General features: G+C 39.2%; 1 protein-coding gene across 1 annotated transcript in view; it reads right to left on the reverse strand.

The window, feature by feature from the left end:
• Positions 1–1027: 1027 nt before the first annotated feature.
• LOC111752897 (TLC domain-containing protein 4-like) overlaps positions 1028–22917 on the reverse strand; it is a 38739-nt gene continuing 16849 nt past the window's right edge. Inside the window, exons 3-6 of the mRNA XM_023558447.1 lie at positions 16691–16749; positions 12819–12919; positions 2368–2385; positions 1028–1123 (exon numbers count right to left, since the gene is read on the reverse strand). Coding sequence (XP_023414215.1) covers positions 1028–1123; positions 2368–2385; positions 12819–12919; positions 16691–16749 — 274 coding nt within the window. The remainder of the gene's footprint in view (positions 1124–2367; positions 2386–12818; positions 12920–16690; positions 16750–22917) is intronic.

A 22917-nucleotide genomic window follows, 5' to 3' on the forward strand; every position in this document is an offset into this window, starting at 1 on the left:
ATTGACTTTATGGCAACTTTATGACTTTATACAGAAGATTAGGTTCAATTTCCTGCCAATGCACCTCAGGAGCAGCCACCACTCATCTGTCATTGGAGGCTTGCATGTTGCCATAATGCTGTGCACATTTCAACGATGGTTATAGACTAAGACAGAATAGAAAGAAAAGCCTGAAGATCTATTTCCAAAAACACCCAGTGAAAACCCTATGGATCACAACAGTCTAATCTGCAGTCAATCATGAGGATGGAGAATAACTGTTTCATCCTGTTGTGTATGGGATCTCCACGAGTGGGAGGCCGATTCAACAGCAGCTGACAACAACATTTACCCAAATGTCTTGTTGACAAGTAGATTAAACTGGGTCACTGGCCACCTTTTCTTCTCCCTTTCCCCCAAGGAAGTGAATGGATTGGTGGGCCAGCTGCTTGCACATATTCCTCCCAGCATTACTTAAAAACTTGATGACATAGCTTACTCTTGCTTGCCCATTGTCTAGGCCTTGGTATTGGACCTAAATAAATAATTTCAACAAAACTGTTAAATCACAGAAGTGCAGAATAAGCATGGAACTTTAAAGATTATTTAGTGCAAGCACCACCCAAAGTTTCTGCCCTATTATATCTATTTGATTGAAATATGTTACGGTAGAACAGCACATTTAAAAGGCAGGCCAAGACTTCTGGCCAACATGGCAACATACATAGAAGCACCACACCATCCCTCCACAGCAAAGACCCAAAAAACCAAGTAAAATAGGGACAAATGTCATTCCTCAAGCCTGAAGTGTCAAAGGAAGAGATAAAGAACTCAGCCAAACACCGAATGGAATAAGAAACTGACAGAGGACAGAGAGCAATGAGAGACACATGCAGAAAGCCACATCAGCTAAGGCAGCATGGATCTGCCATCTTGGACTCCTGTCGGGGATCAACGGACAGGGGGCAAAGGAAAGCAGCTTCATGGAGCTCCCAGCAGGAGATACAGCACTCAGTAACCAGCAAAACACGCTTTCCCACCCCTCATCCTATCCTCGCTCCTCTCTGAGCTTCCTGGCTGGCTGAGGTGGCTCCGCCAGCTGGGAAGTGTGGCGTCTGTGCTGCTTGGATTCGCCCCACCCACACTGGAGATCAGCAGATAGGGAGTATGGGAAAGCAGCTTCACAAAGTTCCCAGCGGGAGACAGAGCACCCAGTAACTAGCGATATATGCTTTCCTAACACCTAAAGTATATATATATTTTTTATTTTAACACCTACCCTTCTTCCCCTTCCCCTTTTGGCCTCCTCTGCTTCCCATCAGCTTCAGTCGCTTGGCCAGGAGGCAACTACTTTGGCCTCAGGCCACTTGGATTCGCCCCTCCCACACTGGCTGGCCCCCATAGCTGGTGTTGTTTCTTTCCATTTCTTTGGTTTCTTCCATTTCTCTGACCACCTACCCCTCTTTTCCCTTGAAAACCTGGCTCTGTGTGACATCTTTGTTTCTTGTTGAAAGGCTGTAAAGTCCTGCTTGACTGGGGAAACACTCCCCTGACCCACAACACCACACTGGCGGGATTCATGGGGCCTTTTTTTTTTTTTTTTTTTGCATGCTTTGTTTTGTTTTCCTGTTCTGTTTTGTTTGTTTGTTTTCTTTTTCTTTTCACGGCTTTGGAGCCCCTTCTAGCCAGGCTGCACTGCACGGCTGACAAGCCATTCCCCCAACCTGTGCAGCCATGTAGGTGGAATCCCTGGGGGCATTTCTTTTTTTTTTAATTTTTTTCTTTTCTCTCTCTTTTTCCCTTTCTGTCTTTTCTTCATTTCTCAGTTCTCATCTCTGTATACTTCCCTTCTTTTCCTGTCTCCTCAATACCTGCTGCTGTGTGACAAGTATACCCCTGCCAGCCAAGCTAATACTGTGCAGCCTGGGAGCCATTTTCCAGTCTTCGAGGGCCCCCAACTGGTGGGACTTCTGAGGGCTTCTCTTTTCCAAATTTTTATCTAGATTTTTTCTTTCTTTCTCTCTCTCTCTTTTTTTTCCTTTTTGTTTTTCTCCATTTCTCAGTTTCTCATCTCTCCACAACAATGGCAAGCTCCCTTAGAACTCTGTTTTTTTTTTTATTATTATTATTCTTTATCTTTGGCTCCAGTTTCTCTCTCTTCCCTCCACTCTTACTGATACCGCTATTAGCTCCACACATCACATCCTCCCCCACTTTCCTGCCCATCTGCACCGTAGGCTGAAAATCACAGCTCTGAGCAGCACAGGCTTGGCCTATTGGAACCTGCCCATCACTGATTCCTGGCCTACTCTGTTGGCCCTAGTACATGCCACAAACAGCCCATCTCAGACCCTCCCCTTCAGCTGCACCTGCCCTGCTATACCATACCTGAGTGACTGGCCCTGCCTATTGGACAAAGAGGTGAAAAGTGTCGTGACTACAGATGAGCAAACAACAAAGAATGTACAGCCCATCTGCTCAGACATAACCAAATAAAGCAAAAAAGCAGTATATAAAAAAAACCTACCATCAAGGAATGAAGAAAATAACTACTGAATGTCCTAAAGACAGCAAAAAAAAAGAAAGCAGACAATATCAAAACTTAAAAAAAAAACAAAAAAAAAACAGGACAGGACAGGATGGATCTAGTAGGCATCCAAAATAAAACACCAGATGACTTTCCAGTAGAAGAAAAGGCACTAGAACAACCTGACATGGAATTCAAATCTCTGTATTCAGAGCAATCTAAGAATTGAGGCAAAAATCAGACAAATATGAGGAAAGAATAGACAAATTCATGAAAAATACAGAACAAAAAAATAGAAGAATTCAGGAAAATAATACAGGAAGAAAATGCAAAAATAAATTCACAACTAGAAATCATACAAAAACACCAATTAGAAATCCAGAAGATAAAAAACAAGATTTCAGAAACAGGCTGCCATAGAACGACTGAGGGGCAGGTTTGAAATGACAGAAGACAAGACCAGAGAAATTAAAGACAAACACTTGGATACAACTCTGAGGAAAATTTAGAGAAAGAATGAAGAAACCCTGAGAATTATGTGGGATACGATCAAAAGCAAAAAATTGCAAATAATCAGAGTTCCAGAACAGGGAGAGAAAACAGAAAACACAGAGAGGATCACTGAAGAATTGCTGACAGAAAACTTTCCTAATATCATGAATGATGAAAAGCTGACCATCCAAGAAGCTTAACAAACACCATATAGGATAGACCCCCCAAAAAAAACACCAACGCATATCGTAATCACACTTGCTAAAACCAAAGACAAAGAAAAAATCCTGAGAGCACCTCGAGAAAACAAAAAGTCACATACAGATGAGAAACAACAAGAATAAGATCTCATTATTTGGCAGAAACCATGCTGGCAAGAAGGCAATGGGATGGCATATATAAAACCTTGAAAGAAAAAAATTGCCAACCAAGAATAATATATCCTGCAAAACTTTGGTTCAAATATGATGGCAAAATTAGGACACCTCCAGATAAACAGAAATTCAGGGAATATGTAAAAACCAAACCAACCTTACAAGAATTATTAAAGGGAGAGAGGCAGAGCCAAGATGTCAGAATAGACAGACACTTCCAGCAAGTCCTCTTACAACAAAGACCCGAAAAAACAAGTGAAATGAGTATATTTATGACAAGCTAGGAGCCCTGAACATCAAAGGCAAAGTTAGAAAAAGAACAGAGGGGTGGGGGAGGAAGAGATAGTTCAGAAGCAGAGAGGAGTTTCCGGACCTGAATTGCTAGGAGCCCTCAGGCACCATTCCCAGGACTGGCTGCAGCAGACTGGTACTAGCATTCAGCTACAGTTTCCTCAGGGAGAACCAGCCAGCCACACAGCCTGCTCACACCTCCGGAACCAGAGAAGAATAGTGCTCTTGGCAAAAGCTAAGTACTTGTATATACTTTACTATGCCCCTCTACTCCCAAGCTGGCTTAGGCAGGTGATTTCCACTGGACTGAGACAGACCCTGTTCAGCACCTAGAGCTATCCTCCCAGGCTTGGAGAAGGAATAAATTTGAAACCGGGAGAAAAGATAATTTGCCAGCTCCACTACCAAGGGAGCTCAGGACAGGAGCAGCTCCTGTTCAGGCATAAACGGTCTGTGGACTCTGAGTACCTTTCCCCTCTGCATGGACCTGTGTGGGCCTATTTCAGGACAATAGGACCTTGTTGGCAATCTCCAACAGTTTCAGCTGTGCGGCAGAGAGGGGGGTGTTTGATGTTTGACATTACTTTGCCTATTAAACAGGGTCCTAACCTACCCACATCAGGGGCCTAAGGACTGGTAGCTCCACTCAGGTCAACCAGCCACCTGTGATGGTCCAAGGACAACTGGCACCTCCCAGTCCTTACAACCAAAAACACAGGGTGCCCATGGTCCATCTGCAGAACCCAATGACCTGTATGCTCTAGGGAACAGAGACATGCTTTCCTCAGAGAACAGTGGGGATGATTCTCAGCCCCCTGCATTGTTCAGAACATGACATCCTGCTGCAACCAGATACCGGTAACTACACCAAACACCCCTGTCCCTCTAAGACTGTAGGACAGAGCCTGTAGCATACACTTGATGATCAGCTACCTGGATACCTGAGCTGAATTCATACAAGAAATGTAAATGGACTCCTAGACGGATATACCTGATAACAGCTCTAGCCATCTGGGGACAGGACATTACAGCTCCAAAGGCAAAAATAATCAAGCTAGCTCACTCAAGCAACCCATATGGGCATATCAAAACAAAACAAAGCAAGAAGCTATGACACAGTAAGCAAGCATAAAATTAACTAATACAATATTTTTAGTTAATAACTTATAGATGGCTCGGAGACAACAGTCGATATCAAGTCACATAAAAAAACAGACTATGATCGCCTCAACAAGTTCTCAAAACAAAGAATCCAGGGATCTTCTAGATGCAAGTGCCTTCCTGGGATTACCAGAGACAGAATGCAAAAGATTAATATACAGAAGCCTTCAAGACATCAAGAAGAAAATGAGGCAATACGTACAACAACCCAAGGAACACACAGATAAAGCAGCTGAAGAAATTAAAAAGACTTTTCAGAAACATACTGAAAAATTTAATAAGCTGGTAAAATCCATAGACAGACAGCAATCAGAACCTCAGAAGATAAACAATAAAAATACAGAAGTAGACAACTCAACAGAAAGTCAAAGGAGCAGAATGGAACAAGTACAAGGCAAAATTTCTGAACTTGAGGATAAAGCACTTGGCACCAATATATTTGAAGAAAATCCAGGTAAAAGAATTTTAAAAAATGAAGAAACCTTAAGAATCATGTGGGACTCTATCAAGAGAAATAACCTACAAGTGATTGGGGTACCAGAACAGGAGGATAACAGAAAATACAGAGAGAATTGTTGAAGATTTGTTGGCAGAAAACTTATCTGATATCGTGAAAGATGAGAAGATATCTATCCAAGATGCTCTTCAAACTCCACATAAGGTGGATCTTAAAAGAAAGTCACCGAGACATATTATAATCAAACTTGCCAAAACCAAAGAAAAAGGGAGAATTTTAAGAGCAGCTAGGGATAAATGAAAAGTAACCTACAAAGCTGAGCCAATAAGAATAAGCTCGGACTACTCGGCAGAAAGCATGCAGGCAGGACAGCAATGGGATGAATTATATAAAAATTTGAAGGAAAAAAAATTGCCAGCCAAGAATCTTATATCCAGCAAAACTGTCTCTCACATATGAAGGTAAAAGTAAGACATTTCCAGATAAAATCAAGTTTAGGGAATTCAGAAAAATGAAACCAAAACTACAAGAAATGCTGAAGGGAGTTCTTTGGTTAGAAAATCAATAATATCAGGTATCAATCCAAGACTAGAACACTGACCAGAGCAATCAGAAGTCAACCCAGACAGGGAAATCACAAAAATAAATCAAAATAAAAAAATGCTCAAAACAGAGAAACAGTGATGTTATTACATAAAATTAGACAACAATAAAACAATAAAGAGGGACTAATAAATGTAGTCATAGATATTCCATATGGGGAGGAAGACAAGGCAATACAAAGAAATAGAATTTAGGTTTAAATTTAGAAAAATAGGGGAAATAATAAGGTAACCACAAAGGAGATAAACTATCCTACACATCAAAATAAAATACAAGAAAAAATAGAGACTGAGCAGAAACAAAATCAAAAACAACAAATATGAGTAAAGGACAATATATAAAGATAATCTACTCAGCACATAAAATTAAATGGGAAAAAGAAACTGACAACACACAAAAAAAGACATCAAAATGACAGCACTAAATTCATACCTATCCATAATTATACTGAATGTAAATGGACTAAATGCACCAATAAAGAGTCAGAGAGTAGCAGAATGGATTAAAAGCCACAATCTGTCTATATGCTGCCTATAAGAGACACACTTTAGACTCAGAGACACAAACTAAAACTCAAAAGATGGAAAAAAAAAATATCACCTAAACAACAATCAAAAAACAGCAAGACTGGCAATATTAATTTCTGATAAAACAGACTTTAAAGTTAAATCCATCAGAAAGGATAAGGAAGGACACTATACAATGATTAAAGGGACAAGATACCAAGAAGATATAAACATATTAAATATTTACGTACCCAATGACACGGCTGCAAGATACAAAAAACAAACTATCAGCGTTGAAAAGTGAAATAGACAGCTCCACAACAATAGTAGGACACTTCAGCACACCACTTTCAGTAAAGGACAGGACATCCAGAAAGAAGCTCAATAAAGACATGGAAGATCTAAATGACACAATCAACCACCTTGACGTCATAGACATATATAGAACACTCCACCCAACAGCAGCCAAGTATATTTTCTTTTCTAGTGCACAAGGAACATTCTCTCTAGAATAGATCACATATTAGGTCATAAAGCAAGCCTTAGCAGAATCCAAAACACTGAAATATTACAAAGCATCTTCTCTGACCGTAAGGCCAAAAAGTGGAAATCAATAACAGGAAAAGCAGGGAAAAGAAATCAAACACTTGGAAACTGAACAATACCCTGCTCAAAAAAGACTGGATTATAGAAGACATTAAGGATGGAATAAAGAAATTCATAGAATCCAATGAGAATGAAAACACTTCCTATTAGAAACCTTGGGACATAGAGAAAGCAGTACTCAGAGGTCAATTTACATTAATAAATGCACACATACAAAAAGAAAAAAGGGCCAAAATCAAAGAATTATCCCTACAACTTGAAGAAACAGAAAGAGAGCAACAAAAGAAACCCTCAGGCACTGGAAGAAAACAAATAATAAAAATTAGAGCAGAACTCAATGAAATAAAAAACAGAAAAACAATTGAAAGAATTAACAAGACCAAAAGTTGGTTCTTTGAAAAATCAACAAAATTGATAAACCACTGGACAAACTGACAAAAGAAAAACAGGAGAGGAAGCAAATACCCCAAATAAGAAATGTGTGATATCACAACAGACCCAAATGAAATTAAAAGAATCATATCACGTTACTACGAAAAATTGTACTCTAACAAATTTGAAAACCGAGAAGACCTGAATAAAATCCTAGAAACACACTGCCTACCTAAACTAACACAAACAGAGCTGAAACAACTAAATAGACCCATAACAAATGAAGAGATTGAAAAGGTAACCAAAACAGAGTTCTACCAACCTTTCAGAGACTAGTTAACACCACTACTACTAAAGGTATTTCGGAGTATAGAAAGGGACGGAATACTCCCAAGCTCATTCTATGAAGCCAGCATATCCCTGATAGCAAAACTACGTAAAGACACCACAAAAAAAGAAAATTACGGACCTATATCCCTCATGAACTTAGATGCAAAACTCCTGAACAAAATTCTAGCCAACAGAATTCAACAACTTATCAAAAAAAATAATTTACCATGACCAAGTGGGATTCATACCAGGTACACAGGGATGGTTCAACATTAGAAAACAATTAATGTAATCCATCATAAAAATAAAACAAAAGACAAGAATCACATGATTTTATCAATTGATGCAGAAAAGGCATTTGACAAAGTTCAACACCTGTTCATAACAAAAACTCTCAGCAAAATAGGAATAGAAGGAAAATTCCTCAAGATAATAAAGGGCATTTATACAAAGCCAATAGCCAACATCATCCTAAATGGAAAGAGCCTGAAAGCATTCCCCTTGAGATCGGGAACCAGGCAAGGATGCCCTTTATCACCACTCTTATTCAGCGTATGTCAAAGGTCCTAGCCAGAGCAATCAGGCTAGATAAAGAAATAAAGGGCATCCAGATTGGCAAAGAAGAAGTAAAAGAATCTCTATTTGCAAATGACATGATCTTACGCACATAAAACACTAAGGAATCCTCCAGAAAACTACTGAAACTAATAGAAGAGTTCAGCAGAGTATTAGGATACAAGATAAACACACAAAAATCAGTTGGATTCCTCTACACCAACAAAAAAGACATCTCAGTAGAAATCACCAAATCAATACCACTTACAGTAGCGCCGAAGAAGATAAAATACTTAGGAATAAATCTTACCAGAGATGTAAAAGACTTATACAAAGAAGACTACAAAACACTTTTGCAAGAAACCAAAAGGGACCTACATAAGTGGAAAAATGTACCTTGCTCATGGATAGGAAGACTTAGCATTATCAATATGTCTATTCTACCAAAAGTGATCTATACATTTAATGCAATCCCGATCCAAATTCCAATGACATATTTTAATGAGATGAAGAAACTACCAACTTCATATGGAAGGGGAAAAGGCCCCGGGTAAGTAAAGCATTACTGAAAAAGAAGAACAAAGTGGGAGGCCTTACTCTACCTGATTTTAGAACCTATTATACCGGCACAGTAGTCAGAACAGCCTGGTTCTGGTACAACAACAGATACATAGACCAATGGAACAGAATTGAGAATCCAGACATAAATCCATCCACATATGAGCAGTTGATATTTGACAAAGGCCCCCAAAACACTTATGTGGGGGGAAAGACAGTCTTTTTAACAAATGATGCTGGTGTAACTGGATATCCATCTGCAAAAAGATGAAACAAGACCCGTACCTCACACCATGCACAAAAACAAGCTCAAAATGGACCAAAGACCTAAATATAAAATCTAAAATGATAAAGATCATGGAAGAAAAAATAAGGACAATGTTAGGAGCCCTATTACATGGCATAAAGAGTATACAAAACATTTTAACAATGTAGAAGAGAAACTAGATAACGGGGAGCTCCTAAAAATCAAACACATCCAAAGACTTCACCAAGAGAGTCAAAAGATTACCTACAGGCTGGGAAAAAGTTTTTAGCTATGACATTTCTGATCAGCTCCTGATCTCTAAAATCTACATGATACTGCAAAAACTCAACTACAAAAAGACAAATAACCCAATGAAAAAATGGGCAAAAGATATGAACAGACACTTCACTAAAGAAGACATTCAGGTAGCTAACAGATACATGAGGAAATGCTCTCGATCATTAGCCATTAAAGAAATGCAAATCAAAACTACAATGAGATTCCATCTCACTCCAACGAGGCTGGCATTAATCCAAAAAACACAAAATAATAAATGTTGGAGAGGCTGTGGAGAGATTGAACACTTACGCACTGCTGGTGGGAATGTAAAATGGTATAATAAATTGATTTGGCACTTTCTTAAAAAGCTAGAAATAGAACTATCATATGATCCAGCAATCCCACTCCTTGGAATATATCCTAGAGAAATAAGAGCCTTTACATGAACAGATATATGCACAACCATGTTTACTGCAGCACTGTTTACAACAGCAAAAAAATGGAAGCAACCAAGGTGCACATCAACAGATGAATGGATAAATAAATTATGCCATATTCACACAATGGAATATTATGCATTGATAAAGAAGGGTGATGAATCTGGGAAACATGGAGGAATCTGGAAAGCATTATCCTGAGTGAAATTAGTCAATTGCAAAAGGACAAATGTATAAAACCACTATTATAAGAACTCAAGAAGTAGTTTAAACAGAGAAGAAAATATTTTTTGATGGTTACGAGAGGGGCGAGGGAGGGAGGTTGGGAGAGGGATATTCACTAATCCGATAGTAGAGAAGAACTACTTTGGGTGACGGGAAAGAGGACACACAATACAGGCAAGGCCAGCACAACTGGACTCAACCAAAAGCAAAGAAGTTTCCTGAATAAACTGAATGCTTCAAAGGCCTGCGTAGCAGGGGTGGAGGTTTGGGGACCATGGATTCAGGGGACATCTAAGTCAATTGACATAATAAAATCTATTAAGAAAGCATTCTGCATCCCACTTTGGAGAGCAGCGTCTGGGGTCTTAAATGCTAGCAAGGGGCCATCTAAGATGCAGATCCCGAATTCTCATAAAAAGAGCGGATTTAATGGTCTGACAGACTACAAGAACCCTGGTGTTCATGGCCCCCAGACCTTATGTTGGCCCAGGTCAGGATCCATTCCCAAAGCCAACTCTTCACACAGAGATTGGACTGGACAATGATTTGGAGAGGGATGCTGGTGAGGAATGAGCTTCTTGGATCAGGTGGACACTTGAGACTATGTTGGCATCTCTCGCCTGGAGGGAAGATGATAGGGTAGAGGGGGTTAGAAGCTGGTGAAATGGACATGAAAAGAGAGAGTGGAGGGAGGGAGTGGGCTGGCTCATTAGAGGGAGAGCAATTGATAGTATGTAGCAAGTGGTGGGAAACCCTGGTGGTGTAGTGCTTAAATGCTATGGCTACTAACCAAGAGGTCAGCAGTTCAAATCCGCCAGGCACTCCTTGGAAACTCCAAGGTGCAGTTCTACTCTGTCCTATAGGGTCACTATGAGTCAGGATCGACTCGATAGCAGTGGGTTTGGTTTTTTTGGTTTTAGCAAGGTGTATTTAAGTTTTTGTGTAAGAGACTGACTTGATTTGTAAACTTTGACTTAAAGCACACACAAAAAAAGAAGCAACAACAATCTTTTAAAAAGAAATCGTTCTTGATTTCCTTTACATATAAATTTTAGTACCTAGGGGAATAGTTACTTTCTTTTTTAAAAAAATCCAGCATGTATTTTATTGGTTTAAAAAAAATTATAAAAGTCCCACATAATTAAACATTCAGCTTGCCAATCTATGCACAGCCATTTACTAAGCCTGTGGTTTCAGTGGCCAGTGGAGAACAGCAATTCACAATACTCAGATTTAAAAATGTGTATAAGTAATCTGTTACCTTTCGCCAGCTTATATACTTTTAATATGATTATGTGTGGCTCGTGTTCAGGAGTATATTTCTACATTACAGCCTGATACTGAACTCACCTGTGTACCCACACCCATTCATTCCACAGTTAACCTGTTTTGTTAGTCAGTTTGCACCCTTTTTTCAGAAAAAGTACTTAAGAAACAAAGTGCCTACATGCCAAATATCTAAGACCTGTAAAAGGAAGAAATCTTTTGATGCATCTTAAAATGGTAATATATTAATGGTTATAACATTTAAGAAAGTAGTAAAAATCTTCAATTTGCCACAAGGATCAGAAAATATTTTATCAGGGTTCCTGAAAGGATGTTTTCTATTGTCATCATTAGAATTTCATACTAAAAAAAGATATTTTTTAACTATCTATTTTCTACTAAAATTTGAAAAAAGAAAATGAAGGAATGAAGAGTAGGAAATGCTAGTACAAATAGCCTATTTCTTCAGAAAAACGAAGTGATTATGGATATCTTCTGGGCTACAGAACCATTTATTTTTGTACATTAAAACATGTTCACTTTTTAAATCATTTGTTCTATTTAAATTTGTGACTTCAAATGGGTGATGTGGAGAGATGCTTTGATATATCTGATTTTTGCAGAAATAATGCCAAATTGGCTTCTTAGTCACTAAGCTGTCATTGTGGGAGTGAACATAAAGAAAAATAAAAGAATATTAATACAGATTTGTATGAAGTTTTTTTAAATCCTCAAAAATCACAAATATCCAGTAATGTAAAGATTTTAGTAATATCAAACAAATGGGAAAAAAAGAAGCCAGAATCACATTTAAGTTTCAAAACATGGACTTTTATGCCATGTCTGTTACATAAAATTTATAAATTCTAGTTTACATATATGTATTACTTCTAAATATACATTTTCAGATTGGTGGTATATCTGGATTGAAAGTAATTGATTATTGAGAAACCAAACAAACATGCAAGGGATATAAAATTGCTAATTTACAAATGGGTATGCAGAAAAATAGTTTTAGTTTTTGATGCAGAAAAATAATTTTAGATACAAAAGTTAATATGCTTTACTGCCTGAGATTTACTGAGAGAATCCTCTTTAAGTTCAGTCCTGGAATTCTGATGAAGTCTCTGAGCAAGACACCCCCCATTGCTGCAAACTACTTACCTTATGAACTTGTAATTAAGCAGAAAAGAAATAATTTAACTGCTTATACAATAATCTATACCTTCCCCTGGCTACTAAATCATAAATGCATCTAGAAAGTCAGACAAATGTCTATGTCTACATAATCCTAAAAGTTTTAAGTAAAAATTCAAAATATTGGGGTCATTTGTCTCTCTCAGAATTTATAAATCCAGTCCCAGCAATACAAATAAACATGTTACATTACTATTTTGTTTAATAAACAAGATAACATACCACAAAAGTGATCCCTGAATGCGTTTAGAGTTGGTCTTTATAAGTTAAGAAATGTATGTTTAGACTTATGTTCCCCCTGAAGTCACTCTACCCAATCTTGTCTGCTTGTTAGGCTATTGCAAAATGGCACTTACCAATACAAGGAGATATATATATATATATATCGCTGTGCAACGGCGAATTAAAACCTCAATCCCACCAATTGCTCTCCAATAGAAAAAGAGAAGCAAAAAACCTGTAAGAAGGAAAAATTAGTAAGATGTTACACAGGAAGGAAGCTGCATTGTTATGCAAATATATTTACCTCTTTCCTCTGGCACCTCATCACTGTCTACTCTGAGCCCACAGCAATTTATTCACACCTCAGCTAGGCCAACAACCCACTTTATTGTAAAGTATCTGCTTTGATAGAACTGTCTCACCCACTATGGGGCTGGGGGGCACTGGTGGTTCAGGGGTAGAATTCTCGCCTTTCATTCGGGAGACCCAGGTTCAATGACCAGCCAATGCACCTCATCTCAGCCACCACCAGTCTGTTAGTGGACGCTTGTGTATTGCTACGATGCTAAACAGGTTTCAGCAGAGCTTCCAGACTAAGACACACTAGGAAGAAAGTCCTGGCAATGTAATTCTGAAAAAGCAGCCAATGAAAACCCTATAGATCACAATGATGCCATCCTATTGTATATGGAGTTGACAGCACATATCTAACAACAATAACACCCTGTGGTTCCTTCAGGATGACAGCCATGTTGTAGGCATCTTTACACTCGCAGAATCTAGCACCAAACCAAAAACTCGTTGCCATCAAGTCAATTCCAACTCATAGTGACCCAGTATGTTACAGAGTAGAACCAAACTCCAAAGGATTTTCTTGGGTGTAATCTCTGAAGAGGGAGATAAGCAGGATTTTCTTCTGCAATGCCGCTGTGTGGGTTCAAACCATTCAACCTTTCAGGTAGTAGTCAAGCAAAAACCATCTGTGATACCCAGGGCCCCACAGTGCCTGGCATATAGGCATATAACATAATATTTGTTGAATGAATAAATGGATAACTTGTTTCCAGTGTCAAATAAAATGAAAATATTATCAAATAATTTTTTAAAAGCTTATTGATTTTCCTCATTACATTAATTTGGACAGAGATAAGATGTTGGCAGAAAAGGTGGAAAGCAACCAACTGATTATAACACAAACTCAATACAAAATACAGAAAATGAACAAAGCACAAATTAAATATTAATTGAAAATGGCAAAAGCACCATGAGGTCATGATATCAGCTTTTCCTTAAAAGCTCCTGAATCGAAATACCATGATTTAGGAAATATTAAGAAACAGAAAAGTCTCAAAATGTCAGTGTATCAGGTAGCTAACAGATACATGAGGAAATGCTCACGATCATTAGCCATTAGAGAAATGCCAATCAAAACCACAATGAGATTCCATATCACTCCAACGAGGCTGGCATTAATCCAAAAAAAACAGAAAATAATACATATTGGAGAGGTTGTGGAGAGACTGGAACACTTATACACTGCTGGTGGGAATGTAAAATGGTACAACCACTTTGGAAATTAATTTGGTACTTCCTTAAAAAGCTAGAAATAAAACTACCATACAATCCAGCAATCCCACTCCTTGGAATATATCCTAGAGAAATAAGAGCCTTTACACAGACAGATACATGCATACCCATGTTCACTGCAGCACTGTTTACAATAGCAAAAAGATGGAGGCAACCAAAGTGCCCATCAATGGATGAATGCATAAATAAATTATGATATATTTACATAATGGAATACTACACATCAATAAAGAACAATGAGGAACCCATGAAACATTTCATAACATAGAGGAATCTGGAAGGCATTACACTGAGTGAAATTAGTCAACTGCAAAAGGACAAATATTGTATGAGAGCACTATTATAAGAACTCAAGAAACAGTTTAAACAGAGAAGAAAATATTCTTCGATGGTTATGAGTGGGAGGGAGGGAAGGAGAGGGGTATTCACTAATTAGCAGACAAGAACTACTTTAGGTGAAGGAAGGAAAGACAACACACAATATAGGAGAGGTCAGCACAACTGGACTAAACCCAAAGCAAAGAAGTTTCCTGAATAAACCGAACTCTTCGAAGACCAGAGTAGCAGGGGTGAAAGTCTGGGGACCATGGTTTCAGGGGACATCTAGGTCAATTGGCATAATAAAATCTATGAAGAAAACATTCTGCATCCCACTTTGAAGAGTAGCGTCTGGGGTCTTAAACACTAGCAAGGGGCCATCTAAGATGCATCAATTGGTCTTAACCCACCTGGACCAAAGGAGAACGAAGAACACCAAAGATACAAGGTAACTATGAGCCTATGAGACAGAAAGGGCCACATAAACCAGAGACTACATCAGCCTGAGACCAGAAGAACTAGATGGTGCCTGGCTACAACCAATGACTGCCCTGACTGGGAACACAGCAGAGAATCCCTGAAGGAGCAGGAGAGCAGTAGGATGCAGACCCCAAATTCTCATAAAAAGACCAGGCTTAATGTACTCACTGAGACTAGAAGGACCTAGGAGGTCATGTTGCCGAGACCTTCTGTTAGCCCAAGACAGGAACCATTCCCAAAGCCAGCTCTTCAGACAGGGATTGGACTGGACCGTAAGATAGTAAATGATACTGGTGAGGAGTGAGCTTCTTGGATCAAGTAGACATATGAGACTATGTGGGCAGCTCCCGTCTGGAGGGGTGATGAGAAGGCAGAGGGGGACAGAAGCTGGCTGAATGGACACGGAAATATAGGGTGGAGAGAAGGAGTGTGCTGTCTCAGGCAAAGAGCAACCAGGAGTATATAGCAAGGTGTATATAAATTTTTATATGAGAGACTGACTTGATTTGTAAACTTTCACTTAAAGCACAATAAAAATTAAAAAAAAAAAAAGTCAATGTAACTTTTTTTTCTTTTTAAGCAACTGGTTAAAATGATATTTAGACATGGAAACAAATAGCTAACACGGATGGACACCAGGGGGAGGATTCAGGTTTTGTGAGGTCCAAAGCTTATATAAAGTGGGACCTTCTCTTATAAAAATAAAAATTACAAATAAAAAATTAGATAAAAATACTTACAAAGAGAAAACATATCATCAAATTACTAATGTTAAAGAGAAAACAAATACCACAAATGTGAAATATCAAGAAAAGTAATAGAAAAGCCCTGGTGGTACAGTGGTTAAGAGCTTGGCTGCTAACCAAAATACCGGCAGTTTGAATCCACCATACGCTCCTTGGAAACCCTATGGGGCAGTTCTACTTTGTCCTATGGGGCCACTATGAGTCAGAATTGACTCCATGGCAACGTTGTTTGTTTGTTTTAATTAACTGTCTGATATACCTCTCTAAGTACATTTTCCCTACATATATTGCTGCCCACTCTTTGGTCATCAATCTATATGATGACTGGATAATGTTTTCTGTAGAGAGAATAAAAAGAAGTCACTTTCCACTCAGCTTTTAAAAATAGGAAGAAAGCTGCGTTGTTATGCAAATGTATTTAGCTCTTTCCTCTGGCAAATTATCACTTCTTTCAGCTTCATAATCATTTCTTTCACAGCTTCAGAGCTCTTGTTTGTAAATTTTTTGGATTATCTTTTCTGAGAAAATCTGTATAACATTGCTTTCATCCAAGATTTCCTGGGCAGTAACTACTTTTGGAATTGAAACCATTCATTAACCACTGTGTGTGGTGTGTTATGAATTTTCTGTTATCCTGGACAAACACAGCATCTTGTGTCAAACCAGAAAATCTTCTTCCAATGTGTTCACGTGATTCACTCTTCTTTTAACTGGATTATTAAATAATTATTATTTTTAAATAATACAATAATTTATAAATTATTTCTATTTAAAATTTATCTCTTCCTCTTAATGATTCACTGCATTTTGGTATGATCTAATTCTTTTGGTTACAATTTTAAAAAGAAGTAGACAGGAAACCATGTATCACATACCAGAAATGACGTAGCCCAGATCAATAGCAATATTCACATTCACAAGCCATGGGTCATCCCTGTAAATATTAAAAAAAAAAAAACAAACTTGTCTAGCACATGGGTTATAAATGATGCCTACTTTTTTTTTTCTTTTGAGATTTAAATATAATGAAAACACTTTCTGTAGTTTCTCAAATGTTAAGTTGCCATTTTCAAATATAAATCATACGCGAAGACAACATGGCTCTATTGAGAGAAGCATTTTGCCATCCTTCTGCAGCAAAGAGTGGAAAAACTGAGTAAAACAGACACAAACATCAGTCCTGGAACCCTAAGTACCAAATGAAGGAATAAAGAACTCAATCAAGCACTGAATGAAATAAGAAACTACCACAGAACAGAGAGCTACGGAGTGGAGGTCCCGTACCAGTTAATGCGGCTGGATTCGCCATCTTGGGCTTCAGCCACCAAAAGACTCAGACCGGGAGTACAGGAAGTTGACTCCACGGAGCTCGCAACAGGAGACACAGCACTTGGTAACCATGCATATGTGTTTTCTCACTCCATACCCTTTTCCCTGTATGAGACCTCCTCTGATTGCCACCAGGGTTAGGTGCCTCAGCTGGAGAGATACCAGCTCACTGCCACCTGGATTCGCCATCTTGGGCTACAGCCGCCAAAGAACTCAGACAGGGAGTAAGGAAGGCAGGTCCACGGAGCTCTCAGCAGGAGACAGAGCACCCAATAACCAGGGATACATGCTTTCCCACCCCAACCCTACTTCTGTCTATGTGGTCCCTGATGCTTGCCAAAAAGCCCCAGTTGCTCAGCTGGAGAGACTCTAGCTCACTGCCATTGGGGGTCCGCCACACCCCCACTGGCCGGCACCTGTAGCCCCATTTTTTTTGTTTGTTTTAGTTTATATTTTTTGTTTGTTTTCTGGGTTGTTTTCCTTTTTTTTTTTTTTTGCTTTTCTAGCCCCACATGCCATCCCCTCCCCTTCATGACAGGCTGTGCTTTTTTTGGTTTGCCTGCCTGCCTGCCCGCCCGCCTGCCTGCCTGCCTGCCTTTTTCTTTCTTTTTTTCTTGCTTTTCTCTTTCTCTCCCTTTCTTCCTTCTCTTTCTCCAGCTCAGCTAGCCCCATGTGCCATCCCCTACCCTCCTTGATAAAACCAAAACAAACAAACCCATTATCATCCAGTCAATTGTGACTCATAGTAACCCTATATGGGACAGTGTAGAACTACCCCATAGGGTTTCTAAAAAGCAGCTGGTGGATTTGAACTGCCAGCCTTTTGTTTCCATCCAAGCTCTTAACCACTGCGCCACCAATAACAGCCTGTGATTTTTTTTGGTTTGCTTTGTTAGTTTTGTGTGTGTGTGGTTTGTTCTCTTATTCTTTGTTTTTTGATTTTGTGTGTCTGTGTCTCTGGCTTTTTTGGTTGCACTCCTCTCTCTCTGATCCAGCTAGCCACGTGTGCCATCCCCCACCCTACTTGATGGGCTTTGATTTTTTTTAATTCGTTTGCTTCTTTTGGCCTTTTGTGTTGCTTTTTTTCTCTCTCTCTCTCCCCCTTCCTTCCTTTCTTTTCCCCCACTCACCTAGTCCCATTGCCATCCCCTCCCCTTCTTGAAGGGCTATGATTTTTTGGTTTGTTTGCTTTGTCTTTTTTTTTTCTTTCTTTCTTCCTTTTCTCAGTTTCTTCTCTATTTTTTCCTTCCACTCCTTTCTCCCACCCACTCAGCCATGTGTACCACCCCGTCCTTTCTGGAGGGGCCATACTGCAAAGCATACTGCAAAGCATACTGCAAAGCATGGTTACAGACATGTGGCCTCCTCGGGTCTCCACAGCCATCACCAACCAGCTTCCTCAGTGCCATTTTATTTATTCTTTGATTCTTTTCATCCTTCTTTTTGGTATTGTTTCTCTTCTCCCTCTCCCTTCCTTCCTTTTGTCTCTCCCATCCATCAATCCCTATGTGTCGCCACCAATCTTGGCAGGCTGTACTGTACCACTCAGCTGGAGAGCCTCTGGCACACAGCCTCCCTGGGTCTGCACCACCCCCACAGACTATCTCACTCAGTGCCATATTTTGTATTTTTATTTATCTTTTCCCTTCTCCCTACCTAGGCCCTTCGCCACCCCTGTCTTTTCCTGACGGGCCCTGCCGTGCCACCTGGTGAGAGAGACAGCAGCTCGCCACCACCCCATTTCTGACCCGCCCAAGACAGCACACTCACCATCATATTTGTTTATTATTGTTGTTTTTATTTTTATTTGTCTGTTTAATTGTTGGCTTCTTCTCTCTCTTTCCCCTTTTTCCTTTTTCCCATCCAACTAGACCCATGCACCACTCATGCTGCTTCTCAACAGGCTGAGCCACACTGCTAGGCTAGACAGCCACTGGCACATGGCCTCACCAGGTCTGCCCCACCTACATTGGCTGGATCCTACTGTACCACCATTTTATTTCTTATTAGTTTTTACTTCATTTTTTTTTTTGCTTTTTTTCTCTTTTTTTGCCTGTGTTTCTTTCTCTTCCTTCAACCACCCAGTTAGCTCTGCATATCACATCCTCTCCTTTCCCTCCTGCTTATCTGCACCATGCACCAAGTGTCACACCTCTGAGTGGTACTGACGAGAATCTCTCAGACTGTGCCCTGCACTGCCCCCCTCCCCGTCTCATCCCATCTTCCCCAGTTCTTACTGCAGACTACCCCATCCCACTCCTCCACCCCTGCTGGACTCACCCTGCTGCACCAGGCTGACTGACCACCCCTTCTTACTTGGGCAAGAGGATGAGAAGCATAGTGCCACAGGCAAGCAAGCAGCAAAACATAACCAGCCTGCCTGCCCGGACCTAACAAAATAAAACAAAAAAGAAAGACAAAAGAATCAAATCTACAATCACTAAATGAAGAAAATAATTCCTGAATGTCCCAAAGATAGAAAACAATATCAAAACACATAATAAAATAGGAGAGTATGGCTCCAGAAAGGAATCAAAATAAACACTGGAACTACCTAACAGGAAATTCAGAACTCTAAAATTCAGGGTTCTCCAAGAGATGAAGAAAAATGCACACACAGGTAAGGAGAAAATAAACAAAATCATGGAAAAGACAGACAAAACAATGGAAGAAATTAGGAAAATAATGCAGGAACAAAATGTCAAAATAAACAATTAGAAACCCTACAAAAACAACACTTAGAAATCCAAAAGATAAACAAGATTTCAGAAACAGTGTAGTAGAAGGTTTTAAGAGCAAATTTGAAACAGTGGAAGACAGGATCAGCGAACCTGAAGACAAATCCTTAGATACCACTTTGTTTGAGGAAAAATCAAAGAATGAAAAAAATGAAGATGCTCTGAGAATGATGTGGGATACAATCAAAAGTAAAAATTTCCGTGTGATCAGAGTTCCACAACAGGGGAAACAGAAAACATAGAAAGGATCATTGAAGATTTGTTGACAGAAAACTTCCCTAATATCAGGAAAGATAAAAAGCCAACTATCTTAGAAGCTCAATGAATCCCACATAGGACAGACCCAAAAGAAAAACACCAATATGTGTCATAATCACACTCACTAAAACCAAACAAAAAGAAAGAATCCTGAGAGGAGCTTGAGAAAAATGAAAAGTCACACACAAAGAGGAAACAATAAGACTAAACTCTGATTACTCGGCTGAAACCATGCAGGCAAGAAGGCAATGGGATGCCTTATATAAAATCTTGAATGAAAAAACTGTCAACCAAGAAAAACATATGCTACAAAACTCAGATGTAAATCATAAAACACACAAAAAGTGTTTAGCAGAACTGAAATGATCCTGTAGTACTAGTACAAGCAGGAATACGCTGTTCCCAGGATAATCTCAACTCAAGGCCCCTGAGGAAATCTTGTAGCCTTCCTGTCCAAGGTGATTCATTTTAATCAAGAGATCTTCTGTAGAAAATATTCTCTGATGGTTACGAAGGTGGGGAGGGAGAGTGAGGGGTATTCACTAATTAGATAGTAGACTAGAACTATTTTAGGTGAAGGGAAAGACAACACACAATACAGGAGAGGTCAGCATAACTGGAATAAACCAAAGGCAAAGAAGTTTCCAGAATACCACTGAATGCTTCAAAGTCAGAGTAGCAGGGACAGGGAGTTGGGACCATGACTTCAGGGAACATATAGGTCAGATGGCATAACAAAGTACATCAAGAAAACTTCCTGTATCACACTTTTGTGAGAGATGTCCGGGGTCTTAAACACTAGCAAGCGGCCATCTAAGATGCATCAATTGGTCTCAACCCACCTGGAGCAAAGGAGAATGAAGAACACGAAAGACATATGGTAAAGATGAGCCCAAGAGACAGAAAGGGCCACATGAACCAGAGACTACAACAGCCTGAGACCAGAAGAACTAGATGGTGCCTGGCTACCACTGATCACTGCCCTGACAGGGAACACAACAGAAAATCCCTGATGAACAGAACAGTGGGAAGCACATCTCAAATTCTTGTAAAAAGACCTGGCTTAGTTGTCTGACTGAGACTAGAGGGACCCGGGAGTACATGAGCCCCAGACCCTTTGTTAGCCCAAGACTGGAACCATTCCCAAAGCCAACTCTTCAGAAAGGGGTTGAACTGGACTACAAGATAGATAATGATACTGGTGAGGAGTGAACTTCTTGGCTCAAGTAGACACATGAGACTATGTGGGCAACTCCTGTCTGGAGGTGAGATGAGAAGGAAGAGGGGGACAGGAGCTGGTTGAATGGACATGGGGAATACAGGGTGGGGAGGAGGAATGTGCTGTTTCATCAGAGGGAGAGCAGCTAGGGGTACATAGCAAGGTGTGTATAACTTTTTGTATGAGAGACAGACTTGATTTGTAAAGTTTCACTTAAAGCACAATAAATAAATAAAAGATCTTCTGTAGCCCATAATTTCCCTGGAGTTTACTCTAGGCCCAAGCCAGTCTCCAAAATTTCCTTGAGAATAAATCATCAGCTCTTAGAGTTCAGGGTAGGCTCAAATCTTCTAAAGTACTTAAAGCCAATCCATACTGAGTCTCCAAAGTAGAAGACCTCAAACCTCCTGAGGGTAGCTAAAAGTCCCCAGTGCACTTCGTATGAAATCAAAGTTTTTAGAACTATTCCCAGACTCTCCAAATCCAGAGATGCAAAACAACGGTTTTTGTTTTTTTGCTTTTTTCCCCCAAATTTGGAAGGCATCATTCACACCACCAGTGGAATTTATGACGGACTTTGAAGGATATCTAAGTGCCCACTATTATTGACACTCCACTGTATTAAGTCACCCAAGGAATGACTCATTAGGAATTCTGGATCCCATTCTAAGCCTCGCAATGCACAAAATACTGTATTAGCTATGATAATACATCCAACTGCACAAGTAACCATAATTTCTCATATATATTAGCTAAAAGTTTTACTAAGGTAATTTAGCCAAAAGATAACTTTTTATAAATGTGTTTCAAATGATTTGTTTGTAAGAGGATCCAAATGAAATTGCAGATGCTGGGTTTTTTGACTCCTTATTCTGAATCAGAGACACAAATACCTCGAGCAATCATCTGATCCAGCCTCTGATTTTGAAGCAATATGTTATCATCATCATCATTTTACTGAGGACTAAGCTATTATCATACAATTAGGAAATAATCAGGGTAGGATAGCTTAAACCTGTTGTTTCAGCCTCTACATATATCAATGTCCTACACTTTTGGCCTACTAATGCCCTGTGCTCAAAGAAACAAATATAAATTATCAGTCCTTTATCTGATTTATAATGTGAACTAATGTTGAAATATTTAAATCTCAATAGAAAAAAGAGTGTCATTTATAATAAAATAAATCTGTCAACAGTTAAAACTACAACTAGAAAGAGCACAAATCATGTCTTCTTTACAAATTTGGATCTGAAAACTACAACACATGAAAGTTGAACTGCAATAAATTATGGCATAAAATGTAAAAAAATAATAAGTAAAAGTCTGCTAAGAAAAAAATTGATCAATGAGTCATCTTTGTTGTAAAATTTACTTCCCAAAATCATTGGTTCTTCTGAAAATCATCTAAGTAAAAAAAAAAAAGCTAGAAATTATTTACATAGACTATATAGAAACCTGGTCAGGGAATTAAATTTACTAAATTGATTCACTCTGAAACATTGGTTAAAAACCCCACGAAATGTCAACACTCTCCCTTCGTGAACACGGGTTCCCT

The sequence above is a fragment of the Loxodonta africana genome, chromosome 3 (assembly GCF_030014295.1).
Source record: "Loxodonta africana isolate mLoxAfr1 chromosome 3, mLoxAfr1.hap2, whole genome shotgun sequence".
In the NCBI taxonomy this organism is placed as follows: Eukaryota; Metazoa; Chordata; class Mammalia; order Proboscidea; family Elephantidae; genus Loxodonta; species Loxodonta africana.